This window comes from Elephas maximus, chromosome 12 (assembly GCF_024166365.1).
Source record: "Elephas maximus indicus isolate mEleMax1 chromosome 12, mEleMax1 primary haplotype, whole genome shotgun sequence".
NCBI lineage: Eukaryota > Metazoa > Chordata > Mammalia > Proboscidea > Elephantidae > Elephas > Elephas maximus.
In genome coordinates, this window is record NC_064830.1 from 59583128 (window position 1) to 59600379 (window position 17252).

A 17252-nucleotide genomic window follows, 5' to 3' on the forward strand; every position below is an offset into this window, starting at 1 on the left:
AGAGCCTCGGACCTGCAGCAAAGCTGGGGTTACTCGACAGGGCCCAGCTCTGCTCCCCCCTTGTGACTCTAGGAAGCAGTGGTCTGACGGATGAGCTATAGGAGGGGTGCAGGAGAGAGGAGAGGGTGCTGCGAAGCCTGACAAATGTTCTTCCATCTAGAGAAATGGTGGTCACCAGTGACCTTCACAAGGACAAGGAACCAGGGAGGGCAGGGTAATGAGGAATTAGGGGCACTGTGGGAAAAGTCCTCTCTCAAGAAGCCTCAGTGGGAGGCAAGAAAGGGGGGCAGAGGGAGGCAGAGAGGACTTCTAGGGGTAGCTGCTGTCTCCTTTCTGGAAGCAGGACAGATGTGGGACTTTTAGGGCCTGCAGGTTCAGAGGGTGCCAGATCCAGCTTAGCTGGGAGGTTGGAGGGCAGAGGGAGGTTCCTGTGTGGAAGGAGGAGCTGAGAGTCCAGCAGAGAGAGGCCCAGATCAAGGAAGGTGACCCTGCCACCCACGTGGAAGGAGTTGATTACAGTAGGCACAAGGAAATGCTTTAACACAGGGATGAGGGCTTGGGGGTAGAGGGGAGACCCAGCCACTGCCAGGGCTCCTGAAGGGGCCGGTGGAGGTGAATACAAAAGGTTAAAGGAAGCCTGAGGAGCTGAGAAGTGGAGATAAGGCATGGGACCCGTTGCATGGGGGGTATCGGGCAGTGCCAGCCCGGGACAGAGGATAAAGGCTCGGGGATAAAGGCAGCCCTGCAGGGGTGGGGACAGGATGGGGGCCCCAAGACAGGCCACAAAACTGGCAGGGCTTCAAACTAGTCATGCCTCCATCTTGAGGGGCTCCTGCCCCCCGCCCAACTGATCTGGGTCCCTGACGCAGGGGAGGGGACAGATGCCGAGAAGGGAGCTCTTTTTCATCAGAAGCGAAGGGTAAAATCACCAAATGGAGGGTCAGAGCTGATAGGTCTCACCCTGGAGGGGACTGGCGAGGACCCACAGTGCCTGTCTGGTGATTGCAGGGACGACCGAGAGACACACAGGTCTGCAGCTGGAGGTCTTGACCTCATAGGTGGGATGGGGGCTCTCCTGGGCTCCGGAGCAAAGCAGGCTTGAGCCCGGGACTCGGCATTCCAGCTTTGTCTGCTTTGAGAAGACTGTGGTCCGGCCTGGCCCGATCCAACGCCCACAGGGTCTAGACTACGCTGGTGCTCAGTCAGTGAGAGATACGGAAGAAAGGCCAGGCGGTGAAAAACCCTCTGCGCAGGGAACGCCAAGGAGAAGTAAATCTCAGACCTAAAAGCGGTCGGCGCCGCGCAGCCCGCAGAGGAGGCGGGACCGTAAAGCCACGCCCTGTATGTTAATATACGCTCCACCTCTCTGCCCCGCCCGGGGGTCGGACGGGTCCAACGCTGAGGGGTCCGAGAGGCCGGCAGCACCCGGCAACGCGCCCCGGAAGCCGAGGCGGGGAGTGGCCAGGGAGCCCGGGCCGGTGGGGCGATGGGCGGTCCGCGAGCGGCCCGGGCGTCGCCGGGACGCATCTCCCCTGCCGGCGTGAGGTGGTGCGGCCCGCAGGGGCGGGGCGCCAGTCATGTGACGTGGACGCGGACGCCATTTTGCTCTGCGGTGCTGGTATTTAGAGCGCAGCAGCTGACGGGCGGGATCGCCTTTGCCGCCGCTGGTCCCCTTTCCTCAGTTCCCGCCCGCCCGCCGCCCGGGGCCCTGCCGAGTCTCCCCCGCCTTGGCCCGCTGAGCTCGCCACCCACCCGCAGACATGTCCGAGACCGCGGCTGGCCCCGAGTACGCCTCCTTTTTCGCCGTCATGGGCGCCTCGGCCGCCATGGTCTTCAGCGGTGAGCGCCGCGGCAGGAGGGACCGCGGGCGGGGAGTGCCGGAGTGCGCGGGGCTTTTGGCCGCAGTCCGCGGGGTTCGGCCTGTGACGTCACTGATGCAATTCGGAGCTGTTGGGGGTGCCTGGAGCCACAAGTGACTACGGGCGGGGGATCCGGGCCGGTGGGCTGCAGGGACAGCCTGGGGTCCGGGGGTTCGAGAGCTCCTGGGCCGGGCAGCCCCTGCCAGCCGTTCGAGTCTGTGCGGGGGTGGGGCAACGGCGCCACCGCTGCCATCTTAGCCGGGAAGGCGAGCGGGAGGCTGGGTTGGGGGTGCGGGGGGCGATGCGCGGGCCTGCGCCTGCTCCGCACCCGGCCTCCCCCCCAATATTGCGGGCGGGTGTGACATCACATCTCCGCAGGCTCCCCCGACGCGGGGCCGCCTTGTCTGTGGGCGGCGGGGGGGATCGGGCCGAGGGAGCCTTGTCACTGCAGAGACTCAGGCCTTTAGCATTGGCCGCGGCCCGGCCTCGACAGGGACAGGTGCTTCCGGTTAGGGTTTGCTGCGGTTTCCCAGTAGGGTCGTCAGTTGTGTGGGCTGGTTGGGAAAGCTGTGCCGAGGGCTTGGTCCTGAGAGTCGGAAGGACCGAGGGGCGGAGGGGGGTGGCACTGTCAGTTTGTGGAAGATGGGGGGTTAGACAGGCTGAGGCTCTGCCGTGTGGAGGCACTCTGAGGGTCTATGCCTTGAGGTGTCCCCATTTACAGGATTAGGTCTTTGTTTCTTGGGAGGGAGTCTTTTAATTCTGGCCCTGATGAATGAATGACCTTTTTTCTCGTCCTGAAATTGGGAGGGGCTGCCCTGGGTGTGGGGGAGGGGACCTCCTGGGTTCTTGATGGCCCCCTATTCCTGAGGTGACAGTTGGGTCTCCCTAGAGTGGGATTGGCTCTTGGCAGTCCTGGGGTATCAAGTCCAGTGAGAATCGGCCTACCTGGGAGGAAGGTGCTTGGGCCAGGAGTGGGAATGCTGGATCCAGGAAAGCAAGTACCAGCCTGGCCGCATCCCCCAGGGACTGGTCCGACCTGGTCTGAGCTACCTCAGGTAGGTGTGGTTTTGGGCTCTGATGACCCCACCCTGCCCCACCTTACCTGTGGACTGGGGAGGCTCCCCTCCAGAGCACGTATGGGGAGGGTTTGAACTCCAAACACAGTGTCTGCTGACTGTAAACACTTGGGGGTGGGGGCTTGGGGACTCTGCTTTCTGGGTGCCCCTGTCTGGGCTTGCCTGCTGGTCACATGCTGCTGAGTGAGCCCTGCCTTCCCCATCATGCACCAGTAGGGGGTCATCTGTGGTGGGAGAAATGGTCAGGACTTCCCCTTCTCTTCCAGGCTAGCCTGCTCTTTTCACAGCTTGGGGGTGCCTCCTGCTCTGGAGCTCCTTTGAATCTTCTCCACCAGCCTTTTCTGCTCTTTGTGGCAAGAATCTTTCCCAGCATTCTGGTCTGCCTGGCTACCTGTGGGTTGTCATGTGTGGCTGTAGTTCCTACTGTGCCGGGCACTGGGGAGATGTCAGCGAGCAAAAAGATCCCTGCCTCATGGAACTGGAGCATTCTAGTTTTCTCTGCTTGTTCCCCAAGCCCTTTCCTGCACAATTTTCCTGCCTCCCCCCACCAGCGCTTCCCTTCCCTTCATCCAGAAATCCGCAAGGTGCTTATAGATGAGGCCAGAACAGGCCACCACTGGCCCAGGGCTTTACTGCTTAACCCTGGCTCCTGGGCACTGGGTCCTGTCCACTCCTGTGGGCCTCCATGCTGGCTCCTCTCTGTCTGCTTTCAGCCCTGCTCCCCTACGCACAAGAGCCACCTTCTTACTGAGCCAATTGAGTCAGCTCCTGACTTCATTTTGCCTCTAAATGTAGCCCTTTTCCAGGGGTGGCCTTTTTCTACTGCACTCACTTCTCAGGGTCTCTCCCTGATCAGGTCCCTCTGTCCGAGGCCTTGGTGTTGCACCCAGGCTGACCCTAGCTCTTTACCGCACCCCGGCCTCAGCAGCTCTTGGCTTGCCTAGCACTTGTCCTGGTTGGTCGTCCTCTTAAAACCAATTGCGGTCTGAACCTGTCTTCAGGCCCCACTCCCACTCACATTCCAGCTTCCCCTTTTCTCTTGACAGTGACAGAAATGCTGGCATTTGTTTCTTCATCACTCCTTCCACAAAACGTCTGTTGCTCCTTTTCCGTATTTTTGACTTCCTCCCTGCTGGTGGCACCCTGTGGGTGGTGGGTACATTCCAGGAACTGCCTGCTGGCTTGTCCCCTCTGTCTGGAGGTGCTGGAAGATGTGCCTTCCCAAACCCCGGGGTGGCAGGCTGGGCCTTCTTGGAGACCTGCCTCTGCCTGGGATGAGCGGCTTTCATCTGTTGCTCTGCTTCTTGATGGTTGATGGTCCTGCGGTCTCTTCCCTTTGTTCCTCTTGTTGCTCCCTCCTCTTCCAAGACTCATGATCTCCCCACTGCCCTAGTAGTGAAGGGCTCGCACTTCTGCATCGGGTGCGTTCTGTTCCTGGTATTCAGTCTCCCAGTGGCAGCTGGGTCCGTGGGGAGCCCAAAGATACATTTGGTGGCAGGAGAGTTGCAGGCAAGGCCTCCTGAAGGTGGGCCCCCAGTCTGGGTGGAGGATGCTGATGTCCAGGCGTGGCATCGTCCACACCTCAGACGGTGCCCTCCAGCCTTCCCCACCCATCTTGTTTGGTGTCTCCGCACTGTGTGGAGCTCTTACTTTGCCCCATCTTTCTGTGATCCCCCACACACCTCCGCAGCTCCATGTGGCATCACCGCCTCCACAAAACCTTTCCCCAGAGCCCCTGCCTGTCCTATCTCAGAAGAGGCTGCTGCACTTAGTGCACAAGAGTCCTGTGAAGGTGGAGATCTCTCTGGGCAGAGTGGTCATCTCTTGGACCAAATTGATGAGTAGAACATGCACAGGAATGGCCGGGCCTCTGCCACCTCAATGCCCATAGAAGCAGCAGTCAGGAAATCAAACGACATACTGCAGTAGGCATATGTGCTGCAAAACACCTCTTTAAAGTGTTAAGAAGTAAACACATCACTTCAAGGACTCAGGTGCACCTGACCCAAGCCATGGTGTTTTCAGTCTCCTTGTATGCATGTGAAAAGCTGGGCAGTGAATGAGGAAGATACAAGAATTAATGATGCCTTTGAATTATGGTATTGGTGAAGAATATTGACTATACTGTGGAATGCGAAAAGAATGGGCTAATCTGTCTTGGAAGAACTACAGCCAGAATGCTCCTTAGAAGCGAGAATGGTGAGATTTCATCTCACCTACTTTGGACATGTCTGAAGGGACCAGTCCCTGGAAGAGGACATGATACTTGGTAGAGTTAGAGGGCCAGTAAAAAAGAAGACCCTCAGTGAGATGGATTGACACAGTGGTAACAACAGTGGGCTCAAACATAGCAACAATTGTGAGGGTGGTGAAGGACCGAGCAGTGTTTTCTTCCCTTGTACACAGGGTTGCTATGAATAAGAACCAACTCGATGGCCTCTAACAACAACTGCAACCCCTGACCTAGGTCATCCTCTGTGGAGCAGGCCCATTACTGGCCCCTCAGTGCTCCACTAGGATAATGTGGGCCGAGGTGGGGCAACCAGTGCAGCCTGCTCCCACCAGACTCCTCAGGTCACTCTGGAGGGCAGGTGGCAGCTGGCTGGTCCCCCATGGATCTCCATTGTTCTGTTCCAACACTACCGTAGCTTTCATGGAGAGAGTTTGGGGGAGGAGGAGGAGGGACACCTTTAGAGGAGACAGGTCCTCTGGAGTCCCTTCTGTGCTGTGGGAGGCCTCAGGCAGTGGCCTCTGAGTTAGGCCTGGTGAACTGGAGGCTGTGGTGCCCACAGGGTGGCCTTATCATGTGATCCTGGCTGGGTGATGGGTGCCCGAGCAGAGCCCACGTCTTGTCCTTGACCCTCCCCATGATTGAGAAAAGATTCTCTGGGCTGCTGAGGGCCTGCTGTTTGGCTAGGGGAGCTGGAAGCAGCTCTTTGAGCAGCGCACCCAGCTAGGTACCACAGGCCCTGACCCTCACATGGGCAAGTGGAGCAGTGGCCTGAGAGAACTGCACCTGCCAGTTCAGCCTCTCCTGGCCCTGTGACCTTGGGTGGCTCTTCCAGCATGGTGTCTCTGGTAGATAGCCCCGAGGGCTGGCCTGGCTTGGTACATGGGCTGCTGAGATGCTTTCTGGGTCTTTTCTGACTTAGGTGCCTGGGACTCCAGGGTTTCTGGGCCCCAAGTGGCCTGTCAGCTTGCCCCCTCCCCAACCCCCGACAATCACTGGGCACCCTGACCTGTTCTAGCTCTACCTTTTGGTTGCAGGCAGCTGCAGCCAAGGCTCCTTAAGAGCAGCAGGCTTCGGGGTGTGCTGGGGAGTGGGGCTTCCTGGCAGAGCTGGAGCCTCAGATTCCCCAGACAGTGGGAAGGGCCTCACCAGAGGAAAGGCACAGCTGTTCCTCCCAAGAGGCCTCTCCTGCCCTGGCCAGGCTGTTCTGCTCAGTGCCACCTCACATTGCGTGTGATAACTTGGGGTGGCCCTCAAAGCTGTGTCAGAGCTGTCCCCCAGGGTGCTGGCCTCAGGTGGCCTCCCCTGCCCTGGGCTTACTTCGCCTCCCTCCCACAGCCCTGGGTGCCGCCTATGGCACGGCTAAGAGTGGCACAGGCATCGCGGCCATGTCGGTCATGCGGCCGGAGCTGATCATGAAGTCCATCATCCCAGTGGTCATGGCTGGCATCATCGCCATTTACGGCCTAGTGGTGGCTGTCCTCATCGCCAACTCCCTGAATGACAACATCACCCTCTACAAGTGAGTGCCAGGCAGCCTGCTGGTGCCATGCCCTCCCCCATCCTTATCAGGCACTCCACAGGGCTGGGGGGACTCTGTGAATGTATGGGATGGGGGGAGACAGTGCCTGGCTGCTAATGTCAATCCTGTGTCTCTCTCCCCAGGAGTTTCCTTCAGCTGGGTGCAGGCCTGAGCGTGGGCCTCAGTGGGCTGGCAGCTGGCTTTGCCATTGGCATCGTGGGGGATGCTGGTGTCCGGGGCACTGCCCAGCAGCCCCGGCTATTTGTGGGCATGATCCTGATTCTCATCTTCGCAGAGGTGCTTGGCCTCTACGGCCTCATCGTTGCCCTCATCCTCTCTACGAAGTAGCCCCTCTGCACCCAGCAGCCACAGAATACAATGTAAAGATCACCCCCCTCCTCATTCCAGGATGAACAGCCTGACACACACGCACGGGGCCGCAGACCCCTCAGTAGTTGGTCTTGTAAATGCGCAGTGTCTAGTGCCCACTGTCTGTTGCCCGCCTTGCCCCCGGCCCCCGCCCCGTGCGGTGGACATCTGGGCCCACTCCTTTCCCACCCAGGCCCCTTACCAATGAGGAGCAGGCCCTGGGTGCCCCCAGAGTGTATAAGGATGAATTAGACTTGTAATTTTTCTCTTCACTGGATGTTTATTTATAAAAAATTTGACCTGTCCATAACGTCTGTGGAGCAGCCCCCGTCTCCCATTCTATAGTAATCTTAGGTAGCGTGTTCCGTTGTGGGGTTCCGGTACGCTGAGACTTCCGTGGATGTAACACCTCCCTCTCCTCGCGCGGCCCGAGGAGGGCAGGGTGCTGGGCCCACGGGCCCAGCGCAACCTGTGTCCAATAAAGTTCTCGGATGTTACAGGATCCCGTGTCCGCGCCGTTTCTATGGGCCCATGCTGCACCCGGGGCTCTGGTGGCGCCAGACTGCAGCGGGTATGCCGCCGCTGGGGGCACCGGGGCGGGATTTGACCAGCGCAGAGCGCTGCACTCGGTCACGTGGATGGCTGGGTCACATGGCCGCGGCGGTCACGTGGCGCGTTGCCTCAGTCAGCTGAGGGCTACGTGGCACCGCCCGCTCTGGGCTTGGCCGGGCGCGGGATTTGGACTCGGCGGAGCTGCAGGCGGCTTGGCTCACGATGCGCCGCGGGCAGGGCGCGGCGCGGGCCTCGGTCCTCCAGTTCACCAACTGCCGACTCCTGCGAGGCGGGACGCTGCTCAGGTGGGGCTGCGGAGTGCGGGGGCCGGCCAGGGACGCGAGACGGGGCGGGGTGTAGAGGCCGAGCGGGGGCTGCGAGGTTGCGCGAGATGTAGGACGCGCCCCGGCGCTGGGACAGCTTGAGGGCCTGGGGTAGAGTGCGGGGCAGAGGACTCCCCAGCGAGCGATCCGAGATCCGGCCGCTCGGTGGCAGGGAGGACCTGTGGGTTCGTGAGGGCCGCGTTCTGGATCCGGAGAAGCTGTTCTTTGACGAGCGGCGCTTGGCCGACAAGCAGAAGGACTGCGGAGGCTGCATACTGGCGCCAGGCTTCATCGACGTGCAGATCAACGGTGCGGCCCGCGGGGGGCCTGGGGGCGGGGGCAGGGGTCCCAGAGCACCGCGCGACCTTGTTTTCTGTGGCCGCAGGCGGATTTGGCGTTGACTTCTCTCAGGCCACCGAGGACGTGGGTTCAGGGGTCGCCCTGGTGGCCAGGAAAATACTGTCACACGGAGTCACGGCCTTCTGTCCCACGCTGGTCACCTCCCCGCCCGAGGTTTATCATAAGGTGAGGTCCGGCTCCAGGGCCTGGAGGAAGGGTGCCCCAGGAGGCAGCTCCTTAACTTCCGACGAACCTCATCCTCTCCCACCTCCCAGCAGGATGCTTGGCTTCAGTGTCTGGCCTCACCTGCTGCCAGCCCTCTGCCTGGCCTGGCATCCTGCCCCTGCGACCCTCAGGTTCCCTGGCTGCCCCTGCAGCTGTGCATAGTCCACCGCATGTTTGCTGTCTCCGTGCTCAAACCTGCCACACACCCTCCCCACCCTGCACTCTGGCTGCTTTCGGGCTCCAGAAACTGCCACCTTGACCAAGGTCACCAGGGCCTCTGATTGCCACATCCAAGAGTTACTTCACAGGCTCAGCCTCCCTAATTTGTCTTTGGTATGTGGTGGCACACATCTTACAGAAAGCTTCACTGTCTCTCCACAGGGTGTTCCTGGGGCTGGTTTCCCCACCTTTCCTTTCCACCTGCAAGTTCCAGGACTCCTTGTCCCCCATCTTTAAGGGTCTCTAGTTTTAAGTCTGCCATGTTTTATCATTTAATATTTCTGTTCATATGTATGTTATTTTTCTCTGGGCTATTTGTGAGTCCGTTGGTTGTATCTTGCTTCTTTATTCTTTAATACTTTGTTTTAAAAGATGGCTAGTCACATAAATAATCAACACAGTTACTAAGTTTAGGAAGCTAACTGTTAAAATACTAGAGTGAAACTTGTGAGAGCCAAAATTCCTGGGGACTGCTTTGTTTTTCTGGGTCTTGAAAGTTTTCTGTCTTTAACAGGATGGTGCAGTCTTACCACTTTTATTTGCTTGTTGTAGTGGAAATTATTTGAGTTTTTTTTTCTGACCGGGTTCTGGCTTTCACGGGTTTTACTGTATTATTTAGTTTTGCCTGTTGTTCTTATGTGTTAACACCAGTACAGGATCCATTCCAGCGTCACCATATTTCATTTTGCTGGTCCGCTGTCTCCTCTCTATCTCTGTCTGTCTGTCTGTCTTTGTCTCACACACACACTTCCCTTTTGGGTGTGTGGAGCAAGAGAAGGAAACTATAGTGGGTCAAGGGTGGGCTCTGAGTTCCAGCTTCCTGGGTTTGTTTGGTCCTGGCCTTCCAATTTCACCAACATCTGTGAGACTTAGGACGAGCCCTTACTTCATTCTGAACTTTAGTTTCCTCAAACCCTTTCTCTCAATTAGGAATGAGAGTAATTGTAGCATCCATCTCTTAGGGTTGTATGGTGCGCTGCGCTTGGTACATATTAAGCACTTAGTTAATATCAGCTGTGGATTATTTTCTGGGAATTTCTTCGGCTCTCTCACAACAATGTCAAAATGCCAAAAACCAAACTTATCTTCCTGCTGCAAGCCAGCGCCTCACCAGGCGTGTTCTGTCCTGGTTGATAGCCCATGGTGCACTCTGCCGGTAACTTGGGGAGATATGCTGTCTCCCACTAGGCAGCACAACTGAACCTTGGGACTGGCCCTTGCAGGTGACCTTGCCAAGTGCAGGAGTCTGCACGCCCTCCCCCTCTCTACCCCTTTTACCTTTTACCTCCTTAGCATCCCTCCCAGGCACATTCTGGCACTTTCTCTCTCCAGCCCCCAAGCCATCTGCTGGGAATGCCTTTGTTGTGCTCTGTTGGCCAAACCTAGGGCCATCACGTGCCAATAGCACCACATCTGATATCCCTGATACAGACTTAAGGAACTTCTTTCAAGAAGGACTTAACTTGAAGTTTTCTTTCCAGCACCCATCACAGTCCAGGCACTTTGTAAACCCTGGATAAGTGCTTACAGGATGAAGGCTTGGGAGGCAGAGAGGACCTGATTATGGAAGAGATTGTGGAGGGCTTTGGCTATGGAGCACTTAATACCAGTTTCAGCTTAGAAATTAGAGGGCCATTCACTTGGGTATTCCCCCTACCTTCCTTTGGAGGCCCATTCATACTGGGTGGCATTGCATTGCCAGGTGCCCAGCAGTTGCCCATGTCACTTGTCACGCTCTGGTCTATTGCAACCACCTTCATGTTTGTGGTATCTCTTCCAGCTGTGCCCTTTGTTCCCAGAACAAAGACCTGATTGTATCTGTTCCCTGCTTTGGGTCTGCCGTCTCTTGAACCAGTGCCAAGCGTCTCCTAAGGGTGGCAGTCAGGCTCCACATGCTCTGTACACTTTACAGCTGCTTACTTGCCCTGAAAGGAGCCCTGATGGTGCAGTGGTTACATTCCTGGGTGCTAACCGAAAGGTGGTGGTTTGAACCCATCACCCGCCCTGCGGGAGAAAGATGTGACAGTCTGCTTCCATAAAGATTACAACCTTGGAAATCCTACAGATCACTTCTACTCCGTGCTATAGGGTCCTTATGAGTCAGAATTGACTCCGTGGCAAGGACACCTGCCTTGAAGTCATCAAGTCAATTCAAGCTCATGGCAACTCTATAGAACAGAGTAGAATTGCCCCATAAGGTTTCCAAGGAGCAGCTGGTGCATTCACACTGCCCTTGTTTTGGTTAGCAGCCAAGTTGCCTCCCTACCTTGAAAGTGACTCATTTTCTTCGCCTCCAGGTTACGGTTCATTCTTTTCTCTTTTGCGTTGTCTTCAAAAACTCAATTCTCTAAAAACTCAGCTATTGTCTTTTTGTTGTTGATTTCTAGTGACCTTATGCTCAAGCACATACCCAGTCTTATTAGGAAAAACAGCAACCCTTTGGCCCTGCCAGTTTTCCACCCTAAACCAAAAAAACCAAACCCATTGTTGTGGAGCCCTGGCGGTGTAGTGGTTAAGACCTCAGCTGTTATCCAGAAGGTCAACAGTTCAAATCCACTAGCTGCTTCTTTGAAACACTGTGGGGTAAGTTCTACTTGACTTGATGGTAGCAGATTTGGTTTTCCACTGTGTTGTTGTTCTTAGATGCTGTTGAGTCGGTTCCGGCTCATAGCGATCCTATGCACAACAGAATGAAAGATTGCCCGGTCCTGAGCCATCCTTACAATCGTTGTTATGCTTGAGTTCATTGCTGCAGCCACTGTGTCAATCCACCTCGTTGAGGGTCTTCCTCTTTTCCACTGAGCCTGTACTCTGCCAAGCATGATGTCCTCCAGGGACTGATCCCTCCTGACAACATGTCCAAAATATTTAAGATGCAGTCTCGCCATCCCTGGTTCTAAGGAGCATTCTGGCTGTACTTCTCCTAAGACAGATTTGTTCGTTCTTTTGGCAGTCCATGGTATATTCAGTATTTTTCGCCAACACCACAATGCAAAGGCGTCAGTTCTTCTTTGGTCTTCCTTATTTGTTGTCCAGCTTTCACATGCATATGATGCGATGTTTTGGTTTTTCCACAATAGGGACAACCATTTCCATCTCCAGCTGATTCTTTTGGAATTTTCCTCCTTATTTGTAAATCACAGGTAGGGTAATATCTGTTTGTTCCCTACCAAGAAAGATTAGCTGTAGCCCTGTTTTCAGTCTCTCGAGCCCCCTCTCATGCCCTTTGCTTCAATTCTGGAAAAACTTAAACCCCATCCTCCGCCATGCTCAGCTGTCAGGACTGTGTGCGTGGACCTCAGGCTTACCCTGCCATGCACCCTGCTTACTTTTCCTTACCTGCCAACCTGCTGTCCTTGGAGTTAATACTCCTTGCTTTCCTCGTTTTGTAGCTACTGCCTTTGCTCCAGGCTTGCTTTCTTTTTTAACAACGTTTTCAGTGAAAGTTTACCCAGCAGATTAGATTCCTCTTTGACAATTTCTATGCAGATTGTTCAGTGACATTAGATATGTTTTTCACAATGTGTCAGCATTCTTTCTGTGTTCTGGTTGTTCCAGTGCTCTAGTTTCCCTGCTCCCCTGTCTTTACATCTTAGCTTTAGAATTGTTGACCTTTTGGTCTCACATAGATGTTTTTTTTAATGGAGCACTGTACTCCCCAATAATATCCTTTATTTTGTGTGCCCATCTGTTATTTCGTCAAAAGGTGACCTTGGGATGGTTTCGGTTCGGGTTCAGGGTTTAAAGAATATCTCAAGGCAATCGTCTCAGGGAGTACTCTAGTCTCACCTGGTCCAGTAAGTCTGGACTTTTTAAGAATTTGAGTTTTGTTCTGCATTTTTCTCTCGTTCTATATGTTGTGGCCCTGATCAGAACTGTTGGTACCGGTAGCTGGGTACCAACTAGGTCTTCTGGTCTGCTCCAGGCTTTCCGCCAATTTTCTCACTCTCTTCTTCAATGGTGCCGTCGTTTTCCTCTTCTTGTGGAGCCTTTGAGACCTGTTCTCTTCAGTACTGGCTGCCAGCCCTACCAGGCCAGACTGTCCTGGAAACTCCCTTCCCTATCCAGGAGAGAGAGCCTCCTGGCCTCTTCCTGCTCTGTTGCCTGTGTCTGGTGTCCGGTGCCTTCCTCTCTCCTGTTTTATGCTTTCATTTTGGCAGAGCACATCCAGTAGCTTCCACAGAAAGGGGTCACGGGAGGTAAATCTTTTGAAAATGCCTTTGTTCTCTTAATTGGTTGTTTTGCTGGGATAGAGTTCTGTTGGAAGGCATTTTCTTTCCTTAAATTGGAAAAACTTTAAAGACTTTGCTGTGTTGCCTTTTAATTTCTGGAATTGTTGATGAGAAATCTGAAGCCATCTGACATTGCATCACTTGTGTGTGGCCTGTTTCTTCTCCCTGGAGACTTCTGGGGTCCTTTCTTTGTTGCTGTGTTCTGAGCCCTCAGGAGGATGTGGGGAGAGGGGAGCCAGAGGGTGTCTCTTTTCACCCATTGTGTTGGCAGGCCCTGCCTATCTAGAAACTCAGGGTTTTGCTATGTTTTATTTTTTTATTATCATTTTTTTTTTGTTTTTCTTGAATTATTGATGATTTTTTTTCCCCACTTCCGTTTCTCTGTTGTATTTTTTTTGAAAGTCCTGCTAGTTTACTGCTGGACCTCCTGGATGGACTGGTCCTTTTTTTTTTCTCTTTTTGACTGCTTTCTGGATGTTTCCTCAGTTTTTATCTTCCAGCTCTTCCCTGGGTTTTTTCCCTGACTGTTCCTGTTTTTTAATACCTTGTTGTTATCTCATGGATATAAGATATGTCACTCTCCTTTGGTTTCTGCTTTCTCCCCCAGTTGCTTTGTCTTCTTGTTTGTTGTGGCCCTTCGTTCTAGAGACCTGCCCAAGATGCCTGGTGGACCTGGCTTGTCTGGACCCTGGTGGGGCTTCAGCCCTCTTCTGATGACCTGAGGGAGGGCCAGCAGGGACTGGGCTAGGCGCTGCCATTAGCTTTGGACTCTGGACTGGGCTTGAGCTTGGGGCTGGGCTCAGAGCTCTGACCTTGGCTGGGCTGTGACCTCAGGGTGCTGGGCTGTGTGTGCAGGGCTTTAACAGCTGGTTCCCCCCAGGTCCTTCCTCAGATCCCTGTGAAGAGAGGTGGCCCCCATGGGGCAGGAGTCATCGGTAAGTAGCTGGCCCCTTCCCCCACCCAGCCTTGTGAGACTCCAAGAGGGGGGAACCTGTTGGCAGCCCCTCTCCTTCCAGATGCCCCACCACCAGGGAGGGAGGGCAGGTGAGAGGGGCCCAGGCAGGGCCTGTGGGGTGGGGCTGCCTGCTAGAGCTGCTCCCTCGCCTTCCTCCCAGGGGTGCATCTGGAGGGTCCATTCATCAGCCGGCAGAAGCGGGGCGCTCACCCTGAGGCCTACGTCCGCTCCTTTGAGGCCAACGCCTTTCATGATGTGCTAGCCACCTATGGGTCCCTGGACAACGTCTGCATCTTGACACTGGCCCCCGAGCTGGGCCGCAGTCACGAGGTGATCCAGGAGCTGACAGCCCGTGGTATCCGCGTGTCACTTGGTGAGGGGGCTGTCCGCAGGGTGGATGCAGGGCTGGGCCTGCACAGGATCTGATCCTGTCCCCTGCACAGGGCACTCAGTGGCAGACCTGCGAACGGCCGAGGACGCGATGCAGAGCGGGGCCACCTTCATCACTCACCTCTTCAATGCCATGCTGCCTGTGAGTATTGCCCTGTGCCCGGGCAGGTGGGGGCTTGGGGCCTGCATGTATTCAGCTGTTGCTTCCTTCTGCCCAGTTCCACCACCGCGACCCGGGCATTGTGGGGCTCCTGACCAGTGACCAGGTGCCCCCAGGCCGCCACATTTTCTATGGGATGATTGCAGACGGCATCCATACCAACCCAGCAGCCCTGCGCATCGCCCACCGGGCCCACCCCCAGGGTAAGTGGTGGGGCAGGGTGGTTGATGGTAGGCTGGGGACCTGCCTGCAGGTCCTCATGCTCCTTTCTCCCTCAGGGCTGGTGCTAGTCACTGATGCTATCCCTGCCCTGGGCCTAGGCAATGGTCGTCACACGCTGGGGCAGCAGGTGGTGGAGGTGGACGGGCTATCAGCCTATGTGGCAGGTGAGTGTCCCTGCCTCCTGTCTGCCAACCATGAGAACAGCCCCTCAGGGTGGGAGGCAAGAACCCAGGGCTCCTGCCAGCCTACTGGGTCTCCCCCACGCCCTACCCCGCCAGTGTGTCAGGCAGCCCTGTGTCCCCAAGCACCACCCTCTCTGCTCTCCAGGCACCAAGACGCTCTGCGGCAGCATCGCCCCCATGGATGTCTGTGTGCGGCACTTCCTGCAGACCACAGGTCAGTGAGGCTGGGGGCCTTTGGACCCAGAGAGCGGTTTGTCAGTGAGGAAAGGGTCTTTGCAGTAGGGGGAGGGCCTGGGAAAAGCAGGTCTGAGTGGCATTCTCGGGTGGGGGAGAGTGGGCCCTGGTCAGCCTTGGGCTTCGAGCTAGGAGCTCTGGGGTGTGCATGGGTGAGGGGCCATGGCAGAGCCTGCTGGAGCCAGGGTCGTCACTGACCTGTGTCCGTGTGCAGGCTGCAGTGTGGAGTCGGCCCTGGAGTCTGCATCCCTGCACCCCGCCCAGCTGCTGGGGCTGGAGAAGCACAAAGGGACCCTGGACTTTGGTGCTGATGCAGGTGAGGGCTGCCTTTGCCCTGCAAGGAGACTGGAGAGTTCCTGAGAGGCCTGGGGACAGGGCCAGGGTAGGCGAGTGGGCTCTAACCCATTCCCCATTCTCAGACAGCCCTGTCCAGCCGCCCACCTTAGTCTGGCTTCCTGCGTGGAGCACGTCCCTGGGCCTCAGTGTCCCCACAAGCTGGTGGTAGGGGTGGGGCTGTGACATGGCCCCCCGTCCTCACTGCTGCCTCCCTCCAGACTTCGTGGTGCTCGATGATGCTCTCCATGTCCAGGCCACCTACATCTCGGGTGAGCTGGTGTGGCAGGCAGAGATGGCCAGGCAGTGACCAAGGACCACAGCGGCGAGGATGCTGGCCCCAGCTGGGCAGTCAGGCAGGGTCATCAGGGATCTGGTCTCTGGAGTGAGTGGCCATGATGGAGCAGGCGGGGTTTGAATAAATGTACATCTGCAGGGACCCCATGCTGTCTCGAGTCTTGCTTGTATTCAAAGCAGGCCTCCTGGCTACTTATGCTGTCACTCTGGTGGACCTCCTGGGGGAGGTATGTGTGGCTCGGGTGTGGGAGTAGCATTGCTGGGCTTCTTGCACCCCAGCAGCGGAGGCAGGGGAGACCGAGGCCTGCACGGCTGCAAGAAGGTGGTCCCTTTGGGGATGACTCCATGGGCTTAAGCGATGTGTGGTGGAGTGTAGGGATGGGTGAAGCTGGCAGCGATGCTGGGTGGCACAAGGGGGTGGAAGCCTGGGACAGTGAGCATGCACGGCCTCAGAAGGTAGCCTGACAAGGTGGAGGGAGGGTTCTTTTCTCAGAGCTTCAAACAGAGAGAATGGAGAGTGGGGAGGGGCCTCGAGGCACAGTGAGTTCTGGGCTAGGTATTCCTCTGACCTTCAGGAGGGACTCCAGTGCTGGAGGCAGTGGCCTGAGGCCTGGGATGGGCCCAGTACTCTGGCGCTGCTCCCTAGCGTGCCCAGCCCTAGGCCCCACCACCCTGAACCCTCATGGAGAACTGAGGTTCCATCTCAATGGGAATCTTCTCAATAACCCCGCTCATGACCCTACTCCTGGGTTAATGTGACATCCACTCGTGCGCCCGATGGTGTGGGTGACCCTGCTCGTGCCACTGGCCAGCTCGGGGAGCACAGGCCCCCCAGAGAGCACTAAGGTGATAGTCTCACAGGGCCCCACCTGGCTCTGAGGTCAGCTGTGATGGATCAGTGCTTCCAGCCTCAGGTCTGGGGTTGTGGCTTGACTTACTCTCCATTTGGACCCTGCTCCAGCCCTGATGGTGTGACAGTTAAGCAGCGGGCTGCTAACCAAAAGATGGGCGGTTCGAATCTACCCAGCAACTCTACGGGACAAAGACCTGGAGATCTGCTCCCATGAAAATTACAGCCTAGAAAACCCTTTGGTGCAGTTCTGCTCTGTCATGTGGGGTCATCCCGATTATGGAATTGACTTGATGGCAAACAACAAAGACAACTGGGCCCCAGGGCAAGGGGCCCCTCCCCTTTCACACCACGCAGGGGCTCAGCCACTGTTCACCCGACTCCACTTCAAAACCCGTTTCAGGAAGCGTCTCTAAGTACACCCCTGGGCCCCACCTGTATTTGAGGGGGTCAGCCTCTGGAGAAGGACCCCTGGCTGCCTGGACTGAGGAGACCTGGGCCAGGGGCCACCCCAGAGCCAGGTGCCCCCCTGGGTACACTCAGCTTAGGAAGGGTGCATGGGACCCTGATCTGCAGGTGGCCCTGGGGTACTGGTTACTGTGATGTCTGAGTCTGCACCTGGATGGCTGTGTACCCTCAATACGCCACCAGCCAGCTCCTGCAGTGTGCCAGGGCTGGAAGAT

The 17252-nt window shown here is 56.4% G+C and overlaps 2 protein-coding genes across 4 annotated transcripts; both read left to right on the forward strand.

Annotated features, from left to right (window-relative positions):
* Positions 1–1601: 1601 nt before the first annotated feature.
* ATP6V0C (ATPase H+ transporting V0 subunit c) lies at positions 1602–7558 on the forward strand. Its single transcript, XM_049903862.1, has 3 exons — positions 1602–1839; positions 6504–6687; positions 6831–7558. The coding sequence occupies exons 1-3, from the start codon at positions 1761–1763 to the stop codon at positions 7033–7035; spliced, it is 468 nt and encodes a 155-aa protein (XP_049759819.1). The 5' UTR covers positions 1602–1760; the 3' UTR covers positions 7036–7558.
* A 135-nt stretch (positions 7559–7693) lies between these two features.
* AMDHD2 (amidohydrolase domain containing 2) lies at positions 7694–15884 on the forward strand. Of its 3 annotated transcripts, none has more exons than XM_049903860.1 (11): positions 7694–7913; positions 8104–8240; positions 8317–8456; positions 13827–13881; positions 14062–14274; positions 14345–14433; positions 14510–14654; positions 14730–14837; positions 15001–15069; positions 15304–15405; positions 15509–15637. In XM_049903860.1, the coding sequence occupies exons 1-11, from the start codon at positions 7831–7833 to the stop codon at positions 15592–15594; spliced, it is 1227 nt and encodes a 408-aa protein (XP_049759817.1). In that variant the 5' UTR covers positions 7694–7830; the 3' UTR covers positions 15595–15637. The 3 variants fall into 3 exon arrangements, with proteins under 3 accessions (XP_049759817.1, XP_049759818.1, XP_049759816.1); XM_049903861.1 differs by lacking the exon at positions 15509–15637 and adding an exon at positions 15644–15884 and having other exon boundaries at positions 7702–7913; positions 14772–14837; XM_049903859.1 differs by lacking the exon at positions 15509–15637 and adding an exon at positions 15644–15884 and having other exon boundaries at positions 7704–7913.
* Positions 15885–17252: the final 1368 nt, after the last annotated feature.